We start from the raw sequence: 23,623 nt of genomic DNA, 5'->3' as shown, positions 1-23,623 counted from the left end.
GTTGTGGAAAACATGTACTTGGCCCAATTGAACTGCATGAGGGACTACTTTACAACCTCTGCCTGATCTTCCTGGCTCCCTTCCGCCTTTTCTGATTAACCCATTCTTCATTCCTCTTCTAATCGCCCGTGCCCACCACCCCCTCATTCCTCCTTCCCGCCGAGCCCCCTTTCCATTGTGTGCTCCTTGTTTCCCATCCCCTACCTGTTCTCTTTCCCTGCCACCATTGGTTCCTCTTTGCCATGCGCGCGCCTCTTTTCCCCCGCACTCTCCTTTCTCCCTCCTTCAGTGGTGCGCTCCTTGCTATACCCGCCCACGTCAGGCTCTCATTCCCTCCTTCCTGTTTCCTTTCCCACCGATCCCTCCCTCTCGGTGAATTATTATGAGTTCTGCCAGCCTGGGTCTCTTTTTCAATTTATAATGAAAATGAAAGCCAGTCTGTACTGAATCTGCCTTGCCTTTATGGTGTTCCTGTGTTAAAAGAAGCAGCCTACATTACAACCCTTAGCTTCTCTCTCTGTCAGAGCCTCTAATGGAAGGCTGTAGTGAAATCTCCCCTGCTGTTCAACCTGCATATCACATAGAAACAAAAACAGAGCTGTATCGAAGATAGGGGGACTTTCAGTGCAGACTGACTATACTTTCTTTGTCTGTCTTAAAAATGTCTATGCTGCATCCATTGACACATTACACCATGACCAGTTGAATTTGTCAGTGCTTGTTGTGCTACAGTCTAATGTCCAGGCCACCTAGAGGAGTTAGGTTGCATGTTTCATTACCTGCATACCTTAACAGAGACCTTCATTCTAGGACATGAAATAAAATTTCTCCTGAAGGCTTTGTTTCTGCAAAGAAAGTGCTCTGTCAGTGTTGGAGGGACACACCGCTGTGGGCACAGAGAGGAAGCACAGAGTGAACCCTCTTGACGTCAGGCAGAAGAATGAATGTTCATAGTCTTAGGGTCTGCTGGTCTCGGAGACTGAGGCATTGGTACCCGGTTAAGGACTTCAGGACACCTCTGTCAAGCTGTATCCATGTGATGCTTTCCACAAATCTAAATGGCTGCGGCAAAATACAATCTAACCCGGAATATTTTAGCACGTTGGTCCATTGCTACACACAAGCACCGTGTTCCCTTCTAGCCGTGTTCCATGTGTACTTGCGAGCATCATGCTCCATCTGAACATGGAACATGCTCTTAAATGTTCCTCGCGCAATGTGTGCAGCGCGAGGACTCCATGTCTGACCCTGAGCACGTGTCTCAAGTCATGTCAAAAATTTACTTTATTTGGTTTGTCACAACCATAAAGCATACAAGTACAAAAATTCACTTTAAAATAGCAGCAAGTTAAGAGTTCATTTAGTTAAAATATCTTTTTGCATTCTGTAATTAAAACTTTATCCCGGGCTTTGACTGTGGTCTGTTTCTACTTTTTCAAGTTGAGTCTCTACAAAGTTCAAGAATTTTACCCCGCGGCATATTAGGATGTTTGAACCTGCTCCCATCCAGCTGGCCACACCTTGCCTGCAGGTACGAATCTGTAGCGTGTTAAAATTGATTTCAGTAAATATTTCCTCTTATCTTTGGAGGACTCGCATGTGCATAGGAGGTGGCACAGAGTCTCACTGTGGTAATCACATAGTCTGCATCTTGGCCCCTGGTGTGGGTCCTTCCATGACGGGATCAAATCTTTGGAGAAATGGTTACCCATTCTGAGGGCCATACATTTTGTTTTTAAGGATAGCCGGAAATGCGCCATGAGGTAGGGTTGGGGTTTTAATTGTTTGTATGAGTTTATGATGGTCCATGCATGTCGCCGCTTGGCCAAAATCTTTTCATCTTCAACTAAAGATAGGGCTTTAGCATTCAGCTTGCAAATCTTTTTAAAGGATACATCTTCTGGTGGTTTGTTCCAGACTTCCTCTATTTTGAGGGTTTCTAATGATAATCGCAGATCATTGCCCCATGAATTGGATTCCTGTCGGTCATATTGTTTTTTGATTTCTTGCCAACATAAGTTGTTTAGGGATCCAGATTCTGCCGATCTCAGTTTCCAGCACCATTTCACTAGGGCTGCTTTCCTTTGGTATATTTGATTTTGCAAACCAAATTCCAGCCTTATTTGGGCCGGGGCTGATCCTTTGTATAAATGAAACACGGATTTGTATATTTTTGTTTGGAGGGAGTTTAAAATTCTAGCTTCTTTCCCATGCCATATTTCCAGTCCATATGAGAGGGATGGTAAGACTTGGGCTGCCATTACTTTTAGCAGGTGGTCGTAAGATGGACATTGCAGTTTCTTTTGGAGAACTTTATACGCAAAGCTCAGTGATTGTGCTTTTGCAGCAATAACTCTTTTTTGGTCTAAAAGGGACATGTTTTTGCTTATTGTGACCCCCAGGTATTTATAAGCAGTTGTTTCCTCGATGTATTTGCCGTTTGTGTGCCACTTGAAGGATCTTCTGCAAGTGCCCGCCAATCTCACCACTTTTGTTTTTTTGATGTTTAATTCCAGGCCTTCTCTCTCGAAATAGTCTGTTAACTCAGATATTGTTCTTTGGAGGCCTATTGGTGTTTGGCTTAAGACAACAATATCATCCGCATATTGAAGGAACTGTATGCTTTCATTGGTCAATTTTGGCGGGTGCCCATTCACATTCTTGAGTTGGTCTTTCAAATCTGCTAGATATATATTAAAAAGGCTTGGGGAGAGCACACAACCCTGTTTAAGGCCGTTTGTTATTTTTAATTCTGCGGATGTTCTTCTTCCGTCTCCCAGTTTTACTTTTGCCCATGTTCCGCTATATATTGCCATTATTGTTTCCATTAGAGCCGGCGGAAGACCCCGACGCTCCAGTTTTTTCCATAGGTTTTTTCTGGGCACTCGGTCGAAGGCGGATTTCAAGTCTATATAGCAGGCTATTAGGCCGGACTTTCTTTTCCCTGCTCCTTCGATTAATAAAGACAGCGCTGACAGATTGGTTAAGCAGCCCATGCCTTCCCTGAATCCGGTTTGGAAATGTGGTATTATATTGTTGTCCTTTATCCATTGTTGTAGTAGCAACAATATACAAGATGAAAAAAGCTTTGCCTCCACATCAATTAAAGCTATTAATCTATAATTCCCCGGTTCCATTTTGCATCCACCTTTGTATATTGGGTGGAAGATGTTTCCTTGCCAGGACGGTGGAATCTTTTTTTCTTTATGGATGTGGTTGAATAATGGAGTCAGGTATTTTGCCCAGAAGTCAGTGTCATATTTGAATAGGGCATTTGGCATTCCGTTTGGGCCGGCTGCTCCTTCCGCTTTCATTTTCCTTATTAGGGTGGTTAGATGTTTGATGGTTGTTAAAGGTGCTTGTTCCTCTGTGGCCATGCCTTCCTGCTGGAAGATTTTCCTTTGTCCAAGCACTGTTTCTTTTTGTTCTTGACCTTTTTTTAGGTTTGTGGTTGGGCAACACTGGATGTTATACAGATTGTCGATGTAAGCGGCCCATGTTATTTCACTTATTCCTATATTGAATTGGCCGCCGGCTCCTTTCGATAATTTATTTATTATGTTCCAAAATTCTCCACTATTTGGTAGTTTACTTGTTCTTAAAAGATCTTCCCAGATTTCCTCTGTGTATGATGTTTTTGCTTTTCTGCAATCCTCTTTGTATTCTTTCGTCATTTTTTGTATGTCGCTGTTGTCTACTTCTTTTCCTGACCTTTCTTCTGTGACCTTTATTCTTAGTTTTCTCGTAATTTCCCTTTTCTTATCTCTTAGTTTGGTGTTATACCATGGCTCTTTTTTTATTGTGTGACCATAGATTACTGGTGTATTTACTGCAAATTTTCCTAGCACAAATTTATGTAAATTCTCCCATTTTGTTATGGGTGATTGATTTTCTTCAATTTGTATATTTCCGGAATTGCGGTAAGGAATTCTAGTTGTGTTCTCTCTTCAATATTTATCCTCATTGTTGTCTCTTGTGGGAAGTGGTCGCTCTCTGGTCGAATTTGAATTCCAAAATAATCTATGTTCTTTTTTAGTTCATTGCTTGTTATTGTGAAATCAATTGTGGAGTTCTTTTTACCACTGGTGAAGGTGGTTTTGGCGTGTATGTCTCCTTCCATATTTCCATTTAGAATTTTTAAACCTAGGGGTTCCAGCTCGCTCAAAATATTATGGACTTTATCCTTGTTCCGATTGGCTTTTATTAACCCTTTCGATGCTGATGACGAGCTCAGCTCGTCATCACCCACGGGTGTCGTGTGCTGATGACGAGCTGAGCTTGTCATGATTGCAGCAAAAGAGCAATTTGCAGCACAGCGCAAAAATCCCCGCAGCAGCCATGTGGTTAAATTACAGTTGAAGTCACCAGAGATAAATATCTCATGGGATTGATAAGTTCTGTGTAAGGCTTTTGTCAATTTTATTAAAGTTAGGGCTTTTTTCATTTTTGTAGCTTTGTCTGGGTGAATATATAAGTTTATAATTAGTAACTTCCATCCGGGGCTCTTTTTGCTTGCTTTAGGCTCAACTTTAATCACTTGTATCCAGTTCTCCCCTGTGTCGAGCAGTTCGGTTTTCCAGTCTAAATTATTCGTAATAAAGATGGACAGACCTCCCCTTGGGTGTCCATACTTTGCAAATTTTTCTGCCATTATATGATGTTCCTCATATCCCATGATTTGTCTCGGCATTACATTACAGGTTTCTTGGAGTAGTATTATTTCAAATTTACTCAGGTAGTCTATTGTCTCTTGGTCTTGAGACATTTCTTTAAAGCCGTGTACGTTCCATGAGCAAATCCTTATTTTTGTTTCTGGTTTTGGTGTTAGATTGGTGTTTTGTCTTTGGTTTTTTTGTGCAACTTTGCCTTCATCAGGATCGATGGTAATTTAGTGCCTGTGCCAACCAAGACCAGTCTTTGTGTTCCTTCGGACCCTGGTGTAGCTGCTTTGATTTAGACCTGCTCAAATCTTGTTCGGAAATTGATTTGTTTCTTGCTCCCTTCAAGATTGTTAGATTTTTTTCTTTTACGTTCTTAGATTGCGGGATCTTATTGTTTAATAAGGGGAATGGATATTTTATTGGGGTGTGACGCTCTAAGATTATTCCCCATTCTGTGAAGTGTGTCCTGGTTGAGAAAATAAGCTCTGCTATTTCTTTAGAAGCCCAGGTGGTACTGCTTATTTCCATGTCCTTGTCTCTGTTTCCTGGGATGAATTTGACTGCTTTCAGGTCGCTTGTTGTTATTCCCCTTAATTTTGGTATCTCTTCAATTAATCGCAGGATATTTCCCCTGTTCAGCGTATCTGAATTTCCTTTTTTTTTAAATTCCGGTTTGAACAGTAATTTACATTCTGTTTCCGTGCTTTCTGTTTCTTGATGTCGGATTTGATAAACTCTCCTTTTTCCCTCAATTGTATCAAATCGAATGTGAGTTATGTTGGCTTTCTGACAGGTTGTGGTTGTTAAATCCGGTCGAATGTAATCTACCGTGGATGTTTCTTTTAAGAGGTGCATTTCTTCTCGACCTATTTGTATATTACTTTCGTTTTGTCCTGTTTTAACCTTTGACTCAGTTTCGTGGAAGTCTCTGCAAATTCTTCCTTCAATTCCTGCCGTGATAGTCAGACCAATATTTGATTCCCTCGCTTGGTCTGCCGGTTTATTTTGACTTTGTACTTTTTCCATTTTTTCCTGGGTAAGTAGTGACTTTCCTCCAGTGTGCCAATTTAATCCTTTATAAGTCAGTGTTTCACATTCCCTTTTTGGCTTATTTTCCTGTATTTCTTGTTTTTCTATGGCCTCTCTATAGTTTGGTTTTAGTGTTTCACTTTTGTCATCGACTTTGTTTATAATTGTCTTTTCCTCGATTTTTGCTTTTTTTTGTATACTTGCTGTTATTTTGATCTGGTCTGGCAAATTTATTAGTTCTTTTACTTCATCTTTGTATTTTTCTTTGCTTCCGTCTTCTTTGATAGAGGTGTCTGTGATATGGTTAAGTCGGGCCTCTTTTGTCTTTTGTTCGAAAATGGCAAAGAATTGTTTTGCCTGTTTATTTTTGGAAGCGTTTTTTCTCGCCTTCCTTGCCCGTTTCCTCTGTCTTTTGGTTAGGGGTTCTGACATACCCGATGAGCCCATAGTTTTGTTTTCTTCCAGACCTCTCTTTAATGGTTCGTTTACATCTGTATCGTTTTGAGTTTTTTCTTCTTCAATAATTTGGATACTTCTATTTTGGTTTCCAATTTTATTGGCCTCTGTGTTGGAATTATCACCTGTGTTGGTTTTTCTGCATGTTACTGCTAGTATTTCTTTTAAGATGTCTGGTAGGGTTGCTAATTTGTCTATTATGTCCTTGCAGATGCAATTTTGTTCTGTTAATTTCTCTTTCCATTGTTTTTCTTCCTCCTTTTCTTTTGCGAGGTATAACAAAATTTTGTCCAGTTTCAAATGTATTCCCGATATATGAGATGCGATTAAATTCATCAGATCTACCTGCACGTCGAGTTTGTTTGATTGAAAGTTCAGCGCATTAATTGCTTGTTGTAAGCTTTTTAGGAGCACATCCCCCCAGAGTGTAGATTTTCCTTCAGTTTGTTGCAACAGTGCCCCTGTTGACCTATTTAGGCTTTCAAATGAAGAGATAGTTATAGGGTGTTCTTCTTTTGTTGTATTCTTTGCTGTATTTGAAACCTGGCTCTTATTAGCTAGTTGTCTAATTGGGCTTGATGTAAGGATTATTGGAGAGGATGTTGGCTTCCTTTTTTGTCCATTTACATTTCCTTTGCCAATATTTTCAGGGTACTCCAATTTTCTCGAATTTTCAAGACTCAGTTGCATTGGGTCTACGTCCTTATGTGTGTTTTCTTCGAGCATTCTCCGTAGTTCTGTTTCTTCGAAGATCGAGAATGATTTGGACCACTCAATTTTTTGTGCGCTATTCTGCAGATTTGTTTGGGATCCCAAGTTGCTTTGATTAATGGGTACTGGGCTGTTTTCGTTAACCTCATCTGATGTTTTATTCAGTGTTAACTTTGTTTGATTGCTGGGTGCATGAACTTGTGCCGAGGTTTTTATTAGCCAAGTTTTTTAATGTCGATTTTTCTTTGAGATTAGGACTCGTGCTTATTTCCGAGTCGTTTCTCATCTTGCGTTTTTTACATGATAATGGCGAGCAGGTTAGTTTTTTGTTTTTTTTGGGATTTTATGCCATTGCTGTTACTTAATGTTATAGCCCCTTGCTCTTTTGCGAACTGAAAATTGTATTTCACTTTATCACCCCCAAACTTGAAGGGTTCGGCCATGGTGGTATGTGCCTGATCGGGTTGTTCGTTCCCGGTTGGCTCTTCTGGATTACTTTTATCCCCTTGTTCTTTTTTTCCTTTTACTAACAACCTTCTTTTTGCTTTCTGTATTCGAGACTGTCGGATTTTTCCTGACCGCATCTTCAAAATTGCAATTTTCCGGAATGTTTTCTCTTCCCACTCCTACCCTGCGTTGTCCTTTCCCAGAGCTCCCCAAGCCCGTCTGACGCCTAAGCCTAAGCGACAGCTGCCGTCAGGGGAGTACACTTGGAAGTATGAACAGGGATTGGATGGTTGGGTAGATAGCTTTTTTGGCAAGAACAGTAAGAGTGTGGTTCTATGTTACAGTATAATGAACTCAGTTTGAGTGGACGATTCCGCTCTCTCAGCCCCCCTTTGTGTCTTACTGCTCCATCAAAAAATGTCTTTCTCGTAGGTACCACTCTCCAGGCCCTTTGCTCTGGTACCAAGGCTAGGTTGACTGGGCTGGTACCAGATGAATACCGGTAGTTTCTGCCAACCCTGTTGTTTCTGCTGTCCCCTGGCCCCTAACCCCCTGGGCTCCTGGACCCTTGGGCCCTGTTCCTTTCGCTACTCCTTACTTGTTTCTTGCTGAGTGCGTCGATCTCTGCCTCTTACACTGGATCAGGCTTGTCCCAGCTCTCAAACGTTCAAGGTTTCTCAAAATTCCTCTGGGTTGATGCTGTGGTGTATCGGGATCTCGCGTGGCTCCTCCAACTCCTTCAGCCTCTTATTCATTGGACCCAGATCATACCCAAGATTGTGCCTTACTGCTCCACCTTGCTCCACCTTGTGGTATGGGGGAAGTCAAGTCCTTGGTATTACTGCCTCCTTTTCCTTGAGCTTCAGGCTTCGAGTGTTTTGGTGTTATGTTGGCTGCAGGGTCTCCCGGTGCCTAGGATCCGGGGTCCTGCGGTCCGCCTACTCCCGTGGCATGTCAGTGGATCTTGAAACAGCCCTTAAGGATTACTTCTCGGCTTCCCCGGTTTGGTGACCTCAGCGCCCTGAGCCTCTTGGGTGATGCTTGCTTGCTATGGTGTCCGACTTTTCAATGCGGTGCCTGGAGCCGCTTAACAGTTCACTGCTCCATTAACACCATTAACACCCTCTCTGGGCTCTGGGCTCAGAGGGTTTCCCGGTATCTAAAATCCTCTGCTGCTTTCGTTATCGCCGTTATCGCCGTGGATCACAGTAGGCTGTCCCTGCCGCACCACAAACACTGGCGACACCAGCTCACACCAGCTCACACGGCTCGCACTCCCAAACGCTTTGCCTTGTCAGTTAAGTCTGTCTCCTCAGCTGGAGACCGCTGGTATCCGCCGGCCGCTTAGTGGTGTTTTAGGCGGCTCTTGCGGCTTTCAATATCGTAATGCCGCGTACCTCCGCGGCACTCCGCAGTGCTCCGTGGCACCGCTCACACTATAGCTTATGTGCGGGCTTGTGTGCGGCTTGCGGCTTGCGCTCTGCTTGCGCTCTGCTAGTAATCAGCTTCGGCTGCTCGGCATCGGCTCCAGTTCAGTTCTCGATAAGAATGCCGTTGCTGCCTGCCGCCACCACAGCTCTCGCCTCTCGCCTCTCGCCACTTGCCTGCTCCTCTCTCCGCGAACTCTCTCGCACGTCTCATTACACGGTGACTGGGCTCCCCGGGGGTTGTCGTGGACGGTGTTTTAGGGTTTCAGACCCTTTCTGCTCACGGTTGACTTTGCCCCGGGCAAGGCCCCGGGCAGCGGTATTGGGTTAACGGCACCTGCTGAGCATGACGCAGGTCTTGAAAAGTCCTTCACAGCTGCAAAGACAACCTTCAACCTGCAGAGTCTGAGCCGCAAGAGAGTCCGTTTTGCGTTTAACGGAGAAGGGGGTTTGTTTTGTTATTTACGTTTTGCTGAGGTGGCCGGGCCTGACTGAAGGCTGCTGACAGCTGGCACCTGCCAGGGAGCCTCGGCTTAGTGTCTGTTCTGTGGTGGGCAACAGGTTTGTTTGTTATGTGCATTAAAGATTTTCAGCTTTATATCGCTTAGAAGGAAAGTACATTATGGTTACTTAGTAAACCACATCGATCCTCTTTTCTAAGAAGGTGTATTTCATTTGTAAATTTTTATTAAAATGCATAATCTGAACTTTATTCTGTGCAGGAAGATATTTTCACTGACCTGAATTATCTCACCCCTACACCTCTAGGGCTACTACCTCTCCAACTCCTATCCCTCTACCCCCAACAGACAGTATAAGACTCTCAGAGTATTTCCCTATATGTTGGGATAAAAAAATTAAAGAGATCCTTACGACATCTCCCAGGCCACTATGAAGGGGTTACGACGCAGCACAGAGAGATCACCTGCCGTAGACCTTGATGTAATGTTGGTGCCTCAGATGTCGCCGTATTGCCGGTATCTACCTGTAATCTTGACTGGCCTACTGTGTAGGCATGCCAACAAATTGGAGCAGGCAACAACAAGAATAGGAGAGCATGTAGCCTTACGGCCAGAGCGGTCGACTGCGAAGCTGGGAAACTAGGTTCGAGTCTCGGCAACGACGCTCAACATCTTGTGATTCTTGGCCAATCACTTAATCTCCCTGTGCCTTAAAAAAATGTGCCCTCATATAAGGAAACTGGTGCTCATGTAGAGCGCTCTGATACCTGATGTCTTGGGTCTAGTTTGCGTTATATAAAACTCTTTAAAAAAAAAAAAACCTTGTTGTGTAAATCTGTAGTTGAACCCCGTTACTGTCTACAGTATTTCCTTTTGGTGTGATATCAAAGGATGTCTCTTTTTAAGCCAATGATTTGGCTGGGCAGTACTCTTTTATGCCTGAAGCTCGACTGCTGAGTCCTGGATTTGTCATCTATCTCCCTGAGATGCCGTTGAATCCTCTTCCTCTGTACCCGGACAGTCGGTTGTGGAAAAGATGCACTTGGCCCAATTGAGCTGCATGGGGGACTACTTTACAGTGCCTGACTGATCTTGCTGACTCCCACCCACCTTTTCTGTGTATCTCACTCTTCATTCCTCTTCTTATCGGCCCCTGCCCACCGCCCCTCATTCCTCCTTCCCACGAGCCCTCTTTCCATTGTGTGCCCCTTGTTCCCCTGTCCACTCCTGCTCTCTTTACGTGCTTTCACCTGTCTCTCTTGTCCCTGCGCACTCCTGTGTTCCCCCACATTCTTATTTTTCCCTCCTTCAGTGGTGCGCCCCTTGCTAACTCCGCCTATCACACACTCTCATTCCCTCCTTCTCATTTTCCTACCCACATCCCCTCTCTGTGACTTATTTTAAGTTCTGCCAGGCCCGGGTATCTTTTTCATTTTATTAAAATGAAAGGCAGTGTGTATTGAATCTGCCTTGCCTTTAGGACGTTCCTCCTATTGTTCCTGTGTTAATCTCATAAATGCAGCGCCCAGTCCAACGGCCGACGGCACCACTACCTCGGGAGTGCTGCCGTCGGCCGTTGGACGTTCCAGCTGCACCTGCGCAATGGAACGTTCAGCACTGGAGCTGGACGTTCCATAGCAGCTAAGGTGTTAAAAGAAGGTCTGCTGGCGACGGAGCCTACATTACAATCCTTACTTTTTCTCTATGTCAGAGGCTCTAAGGGAAGGCTGTAGTGAAATCTTCAAACATGGATTTAGAAACATTAATGCTTTCCCCCACCCTGAGAACAATGCTAATAGTGAACTTTGTCATGTGCACTCTTTGGGTGGCCTGAGATGCTAATATACATGGACAACATTATAATTTATTAAATCAAACACAGGAGAAGGTTTCGTATAGTGCACCTCTTGAAATCATGTATTTCACGGTCCTCTTATATGTGATAAGGAATTAAAAGGAGGGAAAGTTATATAAAACAATTGCCCGGGACCACACAGTTTGGTTAAGTGGGAAAGCTGGGATTAATTCCGGGTTTTCTGTTTTCACATTTTGCAATTGAGACACTAGATGTATATGTATTGCTTTCCCCAGACATGCCAACCCTCCCGATTCAGGCGTGAGACTACCGATTTGAAGGCTAGTCTCCCCCCTCCCGATTCCAACAAGCAAAAACCAGTTTCCTCGGGGGTTTCAGCTGACAGGGCTTGGTATTGTGTAAAGTGCTAATTCGTCCAGCAAAGAGTGGCGATGCAGGGGCTCTCGAAGGGGTGAAAAACCAATAAAGCGTCATTAACAAGGGAATCGTCTTTTAAAGACCTGCGAAGTACTGGGGGGGGGGGCTCAACCTATCCAATGATGTCATCTGCAGGGGGGGGCGGAGGGGTACAACTCTGCCGTTGCGCTCCATGCTTCTGAAAGGTAAGAAAAACGTGCATTTGCGTTTCAAATGTCCGATCCTACAGCAGCCACTTCCAAAGCCCATACATGCCAGTAACCCGATTCAAAGCCCCATTCTCCCGATTTTTTTTTTTTTAAATCTCCCACTTTGCTCTCCTGAAATGTTGGCATGTATGCTTTCCCTACCCCCACTTTTATCCCTCCTCCCCGACCACCACCCTGCTGGCATCAATGCTACCCTCTGCCACACCACAGACTAAACTTTTTGGCCCCTGGGAAAATGTTTGCGAGCACCAATGGAATAAACCCTGACCTGTTGAATTTGTCAGTGCTTGTTGTTGTGCTATAGTCTAATGTCCAGGGCACCTAGAGGAGTTAGGTTGCATGTTTCATTACCTGCATATCTTAACAGAGACCTTTATTCTAGAACATGAAATAAACTTTCTCCTGAAGGCTTTGTTTCTGCCAAGAAAGTGCTCTGTCAGTGTTGGAGCGAGGCACCACTGTGGGCACAGAGAGGAAGCACAGAGTGAACCCTCTTGACGCCAGGCAATAAGAATGAATGTTCATAATCTAGGCACTATGTATTCAAGAGATCACTCTGGAAACAAAGTTGCACGTTTTAATTGCAGTGTAAGCGGGCCGATAGCATAGCAGGTCTGTGGACATGATGTAATGCAGAAGCTATTCACTGATACTCCGAGATCAAAGGAAGGCTTCAGCTGAATGTTTGATTGGCAGCTGGCAGGGCCGGACTGGGAACCAAAACCGGCCCTGGCAAAGTGCTCGGCGGCCCCCCCCTCCCCACTCGCAGCGGGGGGGGGGGGGGGCAGGGGGTTGGAGGTGCCGCCGAGCGCTTTGCTAGGGCCGGTTTTCGGCCCGATTTTGCTGCAAAAACGGCCCTGTAACAAAATAGGCCCCCAGGGGCTCAAAACCGGCCCCCACCCTTGTGGCGCACCGGGGGATTGCCCGTGCCCGCTATGGCCAGTCCTGGCCTGGCAGCTGGCCATACACGTGAGCTTGCGTCTGCCCCACGCTTTCTGATTGGGCTGCTCCTCGGGGGTTCCTCCGGTTGTGTAATGTTGCTTTTCGATCAGCGTGTTGACACTAATCTTCTTTCTTTAAGGTAGTAAGGGCATTTTATTCTCATTAAAGCCATTTACATCTGTTCCTGTTGTTTGAGGAGTGGTGTCACACTCGCTGCGCTGCCTGAAGTATTTTAGCTCCTGCAGCATGTCTGAGCTCGAGCAGGCGAGCACAGGGACTCACTGACTATGCTTAGCAGTGAACTCCAACCTTATGGGGATGCTATTCTAAGACCGTGTTACTCCTGGTACGGCCCGCGGGCCGCCAGCGACCCAGCAGGCCATCCTTGGCGGCCTGCGGCCTTGTAGGTAATGTACCCATGGCCCCCCAGAGAGAGAGAGTGGAGAGAGAGACTGACTGACTGAGAGGGATTGACTGAGAGACTGACGGAGACTAAGAGAGAGAGAGGCTGACTGACTGAGATAGACAGAGAGAGACTGACTGACTGATAGAGAGAGAGACTGACTGACGGAGAGAGAGAGACACAGTGACTGAGAGAGACCGAGAGAGAGACAGACTGGCTGACAGACAGAGAGAGAGAGAGAGACTGACTGACAGAGAGTGACTGACTGACAGAACGTGGCTGATTGACAGAGTGAGACTGACTGACAGAGAGAGAGACAGTGAGAGAGACTGACTGACTGACTGACAGAGATCAAGACTGACTGACTGAGAGAGAGAGAGACTGACTGAGAGAGAGACAGACTGACTGACAGAGTGAGATAGACCTCAGTACTTTGTGAAGTCAGTACTTTGTGCCAGAGAGAGGAAACAACAAAAGATTACTGTAGGGGCGAAGCGAGGGAAACAGCATGAGCTAGAAAAGGGCAAAGCTTAATAAAGAGAAAATATAGGGGAAAGAGCAGGACATGCACTTCTCTGGAGTTGTAAACACAAATGGTGAAGAAATAAAAGAAAAGTTGTTTGCTGATATCAGCATTTCAATAAAACAACAAATTCAATCAGGGTAAAGCCAAATTCCTCTAGGAGTGGGAACAGCACATGAATACAGAGAAAAGACAAAAAACCAGGATCTGGCAATGGAATGGACAAAAAGCCTTGCAATCATGAGCCGGGGGTTGAACCAAAGCCCACTCTATGTAATATTGTATGCAAAGCTGTGAAGGACTTCTGAAGCTGTCTATAGTGAGCCCACAAAACTGATCAGAACAATCAGCTACACTGATGGTGCCTATGGGTAGTAGATCTAGGGTGTGTGATGGCAGTGTGGTAGCATGGATAAGAAGGTGTCTGTCTTGTAGGAGAAAGGAAGAAGTAAACAGTGAAAGAAGGGATGGTCTTCATCACCATGGCAGTTTGTCATATTTGTATTGCTGCAGCATGGTTGGGCCGCCATCCCCCGTCCTTCCAGCAATTGCAAGGGCCTTTCTTAGAGTCCGCACTATAAGAGTGTAAAGGGAGGAAGACCAGGCGGATCGGGAAGAATATCTGGGGGACCCTCTCAGACTGGCCTCAGCGGTCATGGAGTTTGCTTCAGGAAAGAAAAGTAAACTCTTGGAGTCCTCTGGACTTTCTTCAGTTTTTGTTCCTTGCCTTTCCGCCATTCCATTTCCAAGACATTGTAGGCTATTGTGGGGTTAAGAGTGGGCCAAAAGTAACCCTGTACTGGAATTGTGGTCAAAGTGTATATGAAACTATGCAATGCCTCTTAAGATTGCCATTGTCTGCTAAAAAAAATGATGATCAAAATGTGCTCTTTGTAGTTACATCTGCTTTTGAATTACAGCATTATAATATTGTCTAATGTTTTAAAACGGGTTTGATTTTTTTTTTACTCTTGTCCCGCCCCCGCTGACCCCCCCCCCCCCCCCCCCCCCCCCCACTGACCCCACCCCTACCAGTGCGGCCCTCGGCCACAACCACACTGTAATTTTGGCCCGACAGCAAGTTTGTGAGTACCCATGTCTTAGAAACTGGGACATTGGTACCCGGTTAAGGGCTTCAGTACACCTTTGTCTAGCAGTGACCATGTGATGCTTTACACATATCTCATGGGGTGTTGCGAATTTGCAATCTAGCCCGGAATATTTATTAAATATTCTGGGCTAGATTGCATTCTGCACAGTGCAGCGCGCGGACTCAGTGTCTGACCCTGAGCACGTGCTTCATTACAGTGTGTGACTGGGCTCCCCGGGTTTGTCGTGGCCGGTGTTTTAGGGTTTCAGACACTTTCTGCTCACGGTTGACTTTGCCCCGGGCGAGGCCCCTGGCTGCTGTATTGGGTTAAACGGCACCTGCTGAGCATGACGCAGGTGTTAAAAAGTCCTTCACGGCTGTAAAGACAACCTTCTACCTGCGGAGTCTGAGCCGCGAGAGAGTCCGTTTTGCGTCTAACGGAGACGGGGGGTTTGTTTTGTTATTTAAATTTTGCTGAGGTCGCCGGGCCTGACTGAAGGCTGCTGACAGCTGGCACCTGCCAGGGAGCCTCGGGTTAGTGTTCTGTTCTGTGGTGGGCAACAGGTTTGTTTGTTATGTGTATTACAGATCTTCAGCTTTATATCGCTTAGAGGGAAAGTACTTCCTGGCTCCTTGGTAAACCGCAGTTTCCTCGTTTCTAAGAAAGTGTATTTAATTACTTTTCCTTTTATTAACAAGCATTTGCAATGCAATAGGTCTCGCATTATTTAAGTTTGAGCTATTAGCATTGTAAATGGCAATTGTTTTTTGCTTTGTGCTATAGTTTTTTTTTTACATAAAAAGCTACATATAAAATGTTTTATTAAAGTTATTTATGCAGTATCTAAATTTTGTTTGCATAAAAGAGTATAATAATATCTTAGTAAAAAAGTCAAATATTTTAATGGAAATTCACCAAATGTTCATTTATGTGTTGGTTTTGAAAATAGCTAAATTAATAGCTTAGTCATTTACAATGCCAATAGTTATAACTTTCGCAAATGTGACACCTATAGCATTTGTAATGCAACATTTGTATTTACGTGACTTAGATGTATTGATATTACAAATAACAATGGCTTTTAATTTTTTTTAATACTTAATAAAAGTGATTGTAATTTATAATGGCAATAGCTTAAACTTTTGTAAATAACTTTTGTGAAGATTATGTTCAGTGTATTTTATTGTAACGAAATCCAAGAACAGAAGTGAAATATGAACATCTTTTTGTGACATTTGTAATAAAGCTTGAAACATTGAGAGAACATATTTGTGCTGTGGTGGTGCTGAGTGATGCTGTGGTGGTGCTGAATGGGGCTGTGGTGATGCGTGGTGGTGCTGAGTGGTGCTATGGTGGTGCTGTGGCGGTGCTGTGGTGGTGCTGTGGTGGTGCTGAGTGATGCTGAGTGATGCTGTGGTGGTGCTGAGTGGTGCTGTGGTGGTTCTGAGTGATGCTGTGGTGGTTCTGAGTGATAATGTGGTGGTGCTGAGTGACTGTACTCACTGTCACTCTGCACTCACTGTCACTCTGCACTCACTGTCACTCTGCACTCACTCTGCACTCACTGTCACTCTGCACTCACTGTCACTCTGCACTCACTGTCACTCTGCACTCACTGTCACTCTGCACTCACTCTGCACTCACTCTGCACTCACTGTCACTCTGCACTCACTGTCACTCTGCACTCACTGTCACTCTGCACTCACCCTGCACTCACTGTCACTCTGCACGCACTCTGCACTCACTGTTTCTGCACGCACTCTGCACTCACTGTCACTCTGCACTCACTGTCACTCTGCACTCACTGTCACTCTGCACTCACTGTCACTCTGCACTCACTCTGCACTCACTGTCACTCTGCACTCACTGTCACTCTGCACTCACCCTGCACTCACTGTCACTCTGCACGCACTCTGCACTCACTGTTTCTGCACGCACTCTGCACTCACTGTCACTCTGCACTCACTGTCACTCTGCACTCACTGTCACTCTGCACTCACTGTCACTCTGCACTCACTCTGCACTCACTCTGCACTCACTGTCACTCTGCACGCACTCTGCACTCACTGTCACTCTGCACTTACTGTCACTCTGCACGCACTCTGCACTCACTGTCACTCTTCACGCACTCTGCACTTACTGTCACTCTGCACGCACTCTGCACTTACTGTCACTCTGCACTTACTGTCACTCCGCACGCACTGTCACTCTGCACGCACTGTCACTCTGCACGCACTGTCACTCTGCACGCACTGTCACTCTGCACGCACTGTCACTCTGCACGCACTCTGCACTCACTGTCACTCCGCACTCACTGTCACTCTGCACTCACTGTCACTCTGCACTCACTCTGCACTCACTCTGCACGCACTCTGCACTCACTGTCAGGACTTCGATGTGGAACGAGACCTTGATCGTGTGCGGGATCTTGACTTGGATCGGCTGTAGCGGCTCCTGCTGCGGGATCTGGAGCGACTCCGACTGCGGGACCTCGACCGACGACGCCTCCTGGGACTGCGACTCCGGCGTCCATAACTTCCTCCACTGCCTCCATATCTTCGGGGTGGTGGTCCCCTGCGGCTATGGTGTGAGTCTGGTGGCCTTCCATAACGAGCCATCTGCACCCGAAGTTCGCGCCCATCCAGTACGGCTCCGTCCATGGCGTCCATCGCATCCTCGGCATCACGTTTGTCATGGAATCTTACAAAGGCAAAACCGCGGCTCTCCTTCGTGTATCGGTCGCGGGGGATATAGACGTCGCCTACTCGTCCATACTTCTCGAAAACTCTTCGAAGTGTTTCGGGCGACGTCCTGTAGGTAAGATTGTCCACCTTCAAGGACGTCATGCCTCCTACGTCAGGCGGCGGCCTGCCGTAACTCATCTCCAGGGAACCCGTGAGAGGCGTCGGGCGGAACCTTAACTATTCAGAAGGTGAAAGTCAGCAGGCGTGGGCGCCTACACTGACAAGAGCTTTGGCCAAAGTTAGTTAAAATAAAAAAAATAACCTGAATAAAGTAATTGAGAAGTCAGGCAGGCCGGGGGCGGTACTGCGGGACACCTCTGTGACGTCATTCCCGGGCCACGCTCTGATTGGCTGCTGGCCCGGGACCTGACGTGCAACCAGGAAGAGGAGCCGGCAGCAGGAAGTGGCGTGAGCATTGCGGCCCCGGGGCTCCCGTGACCAGGAAGTAGCCCTGGATACTGTTTCCCTTTAAGTCCCGGTCCCGAGATGGGGGACCGGGTGAAGACCCGCGGGCGAAGCGGGCGCACTGAGGAGGCGGGGCTCCCATGTGGAGAGAGAGCCCCGCCGAGCGCTACCACCGCCCGGCCACAGAGAAGCCTTCTGTCTAGCAGCGGGCCCCCGTGATGTGGGGAGAGCCTGCAGCTGCGGAGGAAGGGAAGGTGCCTGGAGACCCGGGGAGCGCCCGCCAGACACCGGTGAGTGGAGCCGGGAGGAGAGGGGCTGGTGTGTGTGGAGGGGTCTCTGTGTATGCGTGTAGGTGCGGCGGCGGCGACGGGGGGTGTGTCTGTGTATGCGTGTGTATGTGCGCATGCGTGAGTGCTGTGTATGCGTGTGGCTGTGATGTGCGCATGTGTGAATGTTGAGAGCCTGCAGCTGCGGAGGAAGGGAAGGAGCCTGGAGACCCGGGGAGCGCCCGCCAGACACCGGTGAGTGGAGCCGGGAGGAGAGGGGCTGGTGTGTGTGGAGGGGTCTCTGTGTATGCGTGTAGGTGCGGCGGCGGCGACGGGGGTGTGCCTGTGTATGCGTGTGTATGTGCGCATGCGTGAGTGCTGTGTATGCGTGTGGCTGTGATGTGCGCATGCGTGAATGTTGGTGTGCGTGCAAGCACCTGAATCCAGCCGGGGAGAAGCGCGTGACAGTTTCTTGTCCGTCATTCCCCCGTGTCAGCTCGCTATAAGTCTCCAGCCTGGACGCATCCTTCGGATTCGATTTCCAGGCGAGACCTAAAAACTGTAGCAGGACTATTTTTCTTCACCTAACCTCTGGCATGGAGCACTGACCATAATCTGCACTTGGACTGTTCTATGTAGGTAGATATTTTTACTGCCTCTGAAACTCACCTCTACACCTTCTACCTCCTCTACTCTTGTCTCCCTACCACCAGACACAGTAAGACTCTAAGAGTCTTTCCACACATGGTGGGATTAAAGAGATCCTCACAGCTCCTCCCAAGGCACTTTGAAGGGGTTGTGATGCTGGCGCAGTGGCGTCAACTTTACGGGACCTCCCAGGCCACTATGAACCGCTGATGATACCGGCTCAGTGATATCACCTGCTGCTGTCTTTGATGTAGCGATGGTGCCTCAGATATCACCATATTGCTGGTATCTACAATACCATTCAGTGGCCTACAGTGTAGTTGTGTGCGCATGCCAACACTTTCGAGCAGGCAAGTAGGAGATTTAAAATAAAAAAATTGTTGGGAGAATTATTTTTTCCCATTGACTTATATTTAAGCAGAAGCAATATGTCTGAATCTCGTTCATTGATTTGTATGGGGATGGACAATCAGCATTTCATTTTTGGCAGTTTAATAACATAGTGCAAACAAAAACAGAGTTCTTAACTTTGTTTTGTTTGCGCTTTGTAAAACTGCCAAAAATAAAATGGCAGGCCTGCCACGTGCTCTAATTTACCCCTCAAAAAATGAAAGAAACTGTTAGTTAACCTTTGATGTCAGAGGTAATTCTTAGAGGGGGAGATTGGAGCTTGTGTGACAGGCTTCAATTTTTTTTTTAATTCCAGTAATTTTTATTGAAACAAAAAGAGAGTTTATATATACAAGGTACAGTATACAGGGGTACATTTTTGGCAGTTTTACGAAACTCTGAATCAGGTTTTTGCATGCAGGAATTGGGAAGCGGGAGACCAGCCTTGAAATCGGTAGTCACCGTACTCTACCAAGTAATCTTCCCTGTCCAGAGGGATGCACCCATATGTGCCGTTGAGTAATTATTTTTGACAAGGTTATGGTGCTCTGATCCATGTAAAAGCATTTATTTTACAGAAAACTGTTTTATTAGACGGGCAGCTCAGCAACAAAATCAAGTTCATCCATTGAGGTGAAAAAATTGATTAGCACAAGTAGAAAAATTGGTGTTTAGCCTACGGGGATAAAGCTACCTCCTGAAGAGAATTTTAGGAATTCACTTTATCCTGACAGCAAATGGAATGTGTTTGTGTACGCACTCTAAAAAAATACACGGCCAAATATCCCCAGAAAAGACCTAGAATTTAAACCACTTAGATCCCTCTACCAGCAAGAAAGGTGGTCTATCCTCCCAGGTTCTCTGACACCTTCCAGTGGTTTATTCAGACTAAGTGGCCCCCACTCGCCAATAACCCAGAAAAAACAACAGCTTGCGACCACATAAAAGCATTTTGAGCCTGCGTCAAATAACTACTACCCACAAGTAATGAAATATCTGAACGTGAGTTACAGCAAAGTTTAGACAGTGTTGGCTGTTTTTTGCTTAAGGTTCCCAATTACATTCCATAAATTAAAGGGAACGCGGTGAATGGGCTACACTACATGGGCATTCCTTGGGCACCAAGACGCAGAATGGAAGACAGATTGAACTATTTCTTTATCTGTTTTTGTCTTAGAAGATGAGACATGGTGTCATTCTGCATACAGTAATACTGCCTGCACAACTACTGGGGAGAATCTCTCCAGCTCAAAGCCAACGGAATGTGTTGGATATTGCCGCATGACATGTGGACGTCAGGGCTTTATCACTGATGTGGGTAATATATTCCTCATTTCTTACAGGGCACGTAAACCCTGCATCCTAGACTTATATCAACAGCCACTGTATCAGTAATACTGGGTGTGCTACCATGTCACTGGTGGCGGCGAGGCGGGGGGGGGGCATTATCTTCCCTTGCCAGCCGGCTGCTGCCTCTCAGTCTGCTCACCTCTCGGTCCTCGGAAGCAGGAAACACCCAGGCTCCTGACTCCCCTTGTGATTGGTCTGAGCGCCGTGGTTCGGCGCCCAGATGGGGAATGGGGGCCTGGGCATGTACTGCACCTAGGCAGTAAGGCATCCTGGGTGCTGAACATGTAAAGTGCGTATCTAGCTATATTCAGCATTATGGTTACTAAACGTCACATGAAATTAGGAAAATGCAATGGACTTGCCTGGGTTACAAGTAAAGGGACTGCGGGGACACTGTTGTGTGCCAGTCACACTAAACCAAGTTTTAGTTAGTTTTAAAACCAAGATACCGGCTTACCAATGCAGAAACATGGTTATTAAGACAGCCAATGAACTCCGTTGTTATCAAGAGTGCTTCTCCGTCTTGTGTACAGATGTTTCCTTCTTGATGTAAAATATAGGTTATTAATAGGTTCCAACCTTTTCATTTACCTTGTACATGCAGTTTTAGACTTTTTCATGTCTCCGTTGTTATCCCCCTACCCAGTAAAAAGGATAGGGGTATTGGAATACACCATAGCTTCCCTTGATTAAATCGTATTCCATGAATCAATCTATGTTCTAGTCGCGCATCTCTCCTGGAACTTGCTTGGTTTTTCTGCTTTATTATTCCTCAAAAGATATTTGAATGATTCTGTTATTTGTCCCTTTCCTTCACCCCTTCAAAAACGATAGATCTTTCTTAGCGAACCTGCAGATCTTCCATCGCCTTGCATCAAAATGACAATTCTAGAAAAATTGAAACCACATCATCCTGTGATGTTGTTCAATACTCTTCTGCACCACCTGGAGAATTGGTTGTGGGAAGGATGCACTTTGCCCAATTGAAGTGATGAGAGACTACTTTACAACCTCTGCCTGATCTTCCTTGTTCCCTCCCGTCTTTTCTGTATATCTCACTCTTCATTCCTCTTCCTGCTTATCGCCCTTCCCCACCCACCACCCCCTCATTCCTCCTTCCCACAAGCCCTCTTTCCATTGTGTGCTCCTTTTTCCCCTGCCCACTACCTGTTCTCTTTATGTGCGCCCACCTGGTCCTCTTTTCCCCGTGCGCTCCTGTTTCCCCCCACGTTCCTATTTCTCCCTTCTTCAATTGTGCGCTTGTTGTTATCCCCGCCCGCGACACTCTCTCATTCCCTCCTTCTCGTTTTCCTACCCACCATCCCCTCTCTGTGACTTATTATAAATTCTGCCAGGTTTGGGTATCTTTTTCATTTTATAAAAATGAAAGGCAGTGTGTATTGAATCTGCCTTGCCTTTAGGATGTTCCTTTTATTGTTCCTGTGTTAAAAGAAGGTCTGCTGGAAATGGAGCCTACATTACAACCCTTAGCTTCTCTCTCTGTCAGAGCCTCTAAGGGAAGGCTGTAGTGAAATCTCCTCTGCTGTTCAACCTGTATATCACATAGAAACAAAAACAGAGATGTATTGAAGATAAAGCTACTTTCAGTGCAGACTGACTTTACTTTACTTTGACTGGCTTTAAAGCGTCTATGCTGCGTCCATTGACAGATTAAACCAGTGATACTTAAAGTACGGCCCGGAGGCCGCATGCGGTCCACCTGACCTTTAAACGCGGCCCCCAGGTTCAACAGCTGCACTGGGCTGCTGTTTACTCAACCCAGCACCAGCCTTAAAAATATTTAAAATAAGCGTTCAAGCATTTATTTACAATTTAGTTGACGATACAAAAGGAAGCAACTAGGGTGTATTGCAGCACTTAACTTTAGGAATACTATCATGCTTAAAGACATCTTGTAACAAATGTGTAAAAGTACAGATAAATTCTCTTCAAATTCAAAAACTGTATTTCTTTAACACGCAGAGCCGCTTTACTTTAGTACGTCAGATTATGTCAGTGCATTGAGAAGTATTTTTACAAAAATTATAGTTTTCAAACATGGATTTAGAAACATTAATGCTTCCACCCACCCTGACAACAATTCTAATAGTGAACTAGGAGGCAATTCACGTGTTATGTGCACTCTTGCAGTGGCCTGGGTTGCTAATAGACATGGACAACATTATAAATTATTAAATCAAACAAAGGAAAGGGTTTTGCACAGTGCACATCTTGAAATCATGTATTTCAAGGTCCTCTTATATGTAAAAATGAAATAAAAGGAGGGAAAATGATATAAAACAATTCCCAAGGAACAGACAATTTGGTCAAATGGGAAAGCTGTGATTGATTAAGGGTTTTCTGTTTTCACATTTTGCAATTGAGCCACTAGATGTATATGCATTGCTTCCCCTACCCTCACCTTCATCCCTCCTTCCCGACCATCACCCTGCTGGCATCACTGCCACACCACACCACAGAATAAACTCGGCCACATCACAGAATAAACGTTTTGGCCCCAGGGAAAATGTTTGCCAATACCCATGGATTAAAACCTGACCTGTTCGATTTGCCAATGCTTGTTGTTGTGCCACAGTCTAATGTTCTGGGCACCTAGAGGAGTTAGGTTGCATGTTTCATTATCTGCTTATTTTAGCAGAGACCTTTATTCTAGGACATGAAAGACATTTTCTCCTGAAGGCTTAGTTTCTGCCAAGAAAGTGCTCTGTCAGTGTTGGAGCGAGACACCACTGTGGGCACAGAGTGAACCCTCTTACGTCAGGCAATAAGAATGAATGTTCGTAATCTAGGCACTATGTATTCAAGGGATCACTCTGGAAACAAAGTTGCACGTTGTAATTGCAGTGTAAGCGGGCCGATAACATAGCAGGTCTGTGGACATGATGTAATGCGGAAGATGTCCACTGACGCCGAGATCCACGGAAGGCCTCAGCTGAGTGTTTGATTGGCAGCTGGCCGTGCACGTGACCTTGCGTCTGCCACACGCTCTTAGATCGAGCTGTTCCTTGGGGGTTCCTCCAGTTGTGTAATGTTGCTCCACAGCAGGCCCGGCTCCAGGAATTTTTATTTGGGTGGGCCAATGGTGCATTAGGGTGGGCCACTGCGGCACTCGCGGCCCGCATGACTCGCGGGGCAAGGGAGACGGGGCAGGGGGTTCACGCGGGGTGGGGGCACGCGGGGTGGTGTTTAATTTAATAATTATTATT

At 45.8% G+C, this 23,623-nt stretch overlaps 2 protein-coding genes across 2 annotated transcripts in view; one reads left to right on the top strand and one right to left on the bottom strand.

Annotated features, from left to right (window-relative positions):
- LOC147709279 (voltage-gated delayed rectifier potassium channel KCNH1-like) overlaps positions 1 to 23,623 on the top strand; it is an 815,455-nt gene that overhangs the window by 62,268 nt on the left and 729,564 nt on the right. The gene's annotated exons all lie outside the window — the stretch shown is intronic.
- LOC147709280 (serine/arginine-rich splicing factor 2-like) lies at positions 16,978 to 17,580 on the bottom strand. The gene has a single exon (XM_086925455.1). It carries the CDS (start codon positions 17,473 to 17,475, stop codon positions 16,978 to 16,980), a length of 498 nt encoding a protein of 165 aa, XP_086781581.1. The 5' UTR covers positions 17,476 to 17,580.

The sequence above is a fragment of the Lissotriton vulgaris genome, chromosome 6, assembly GCF_964263255.1.
Source record: "Lissotriton vulgaris chromosome 6, aLisVul1.2, whole genome shotgun sequence".
In the NCBI taxonomy this organism is placed as follows: Eukaryota; Metazoa; Chordata; class Amphibia; order Caudata; family Salamandridae; genus Lissotriton; species Lissotriton vulgaris.
Note: the sequence above shows the minus strand (reverse complement) of the source record. Positions and strands in the feature narration are given on the sequence as shown.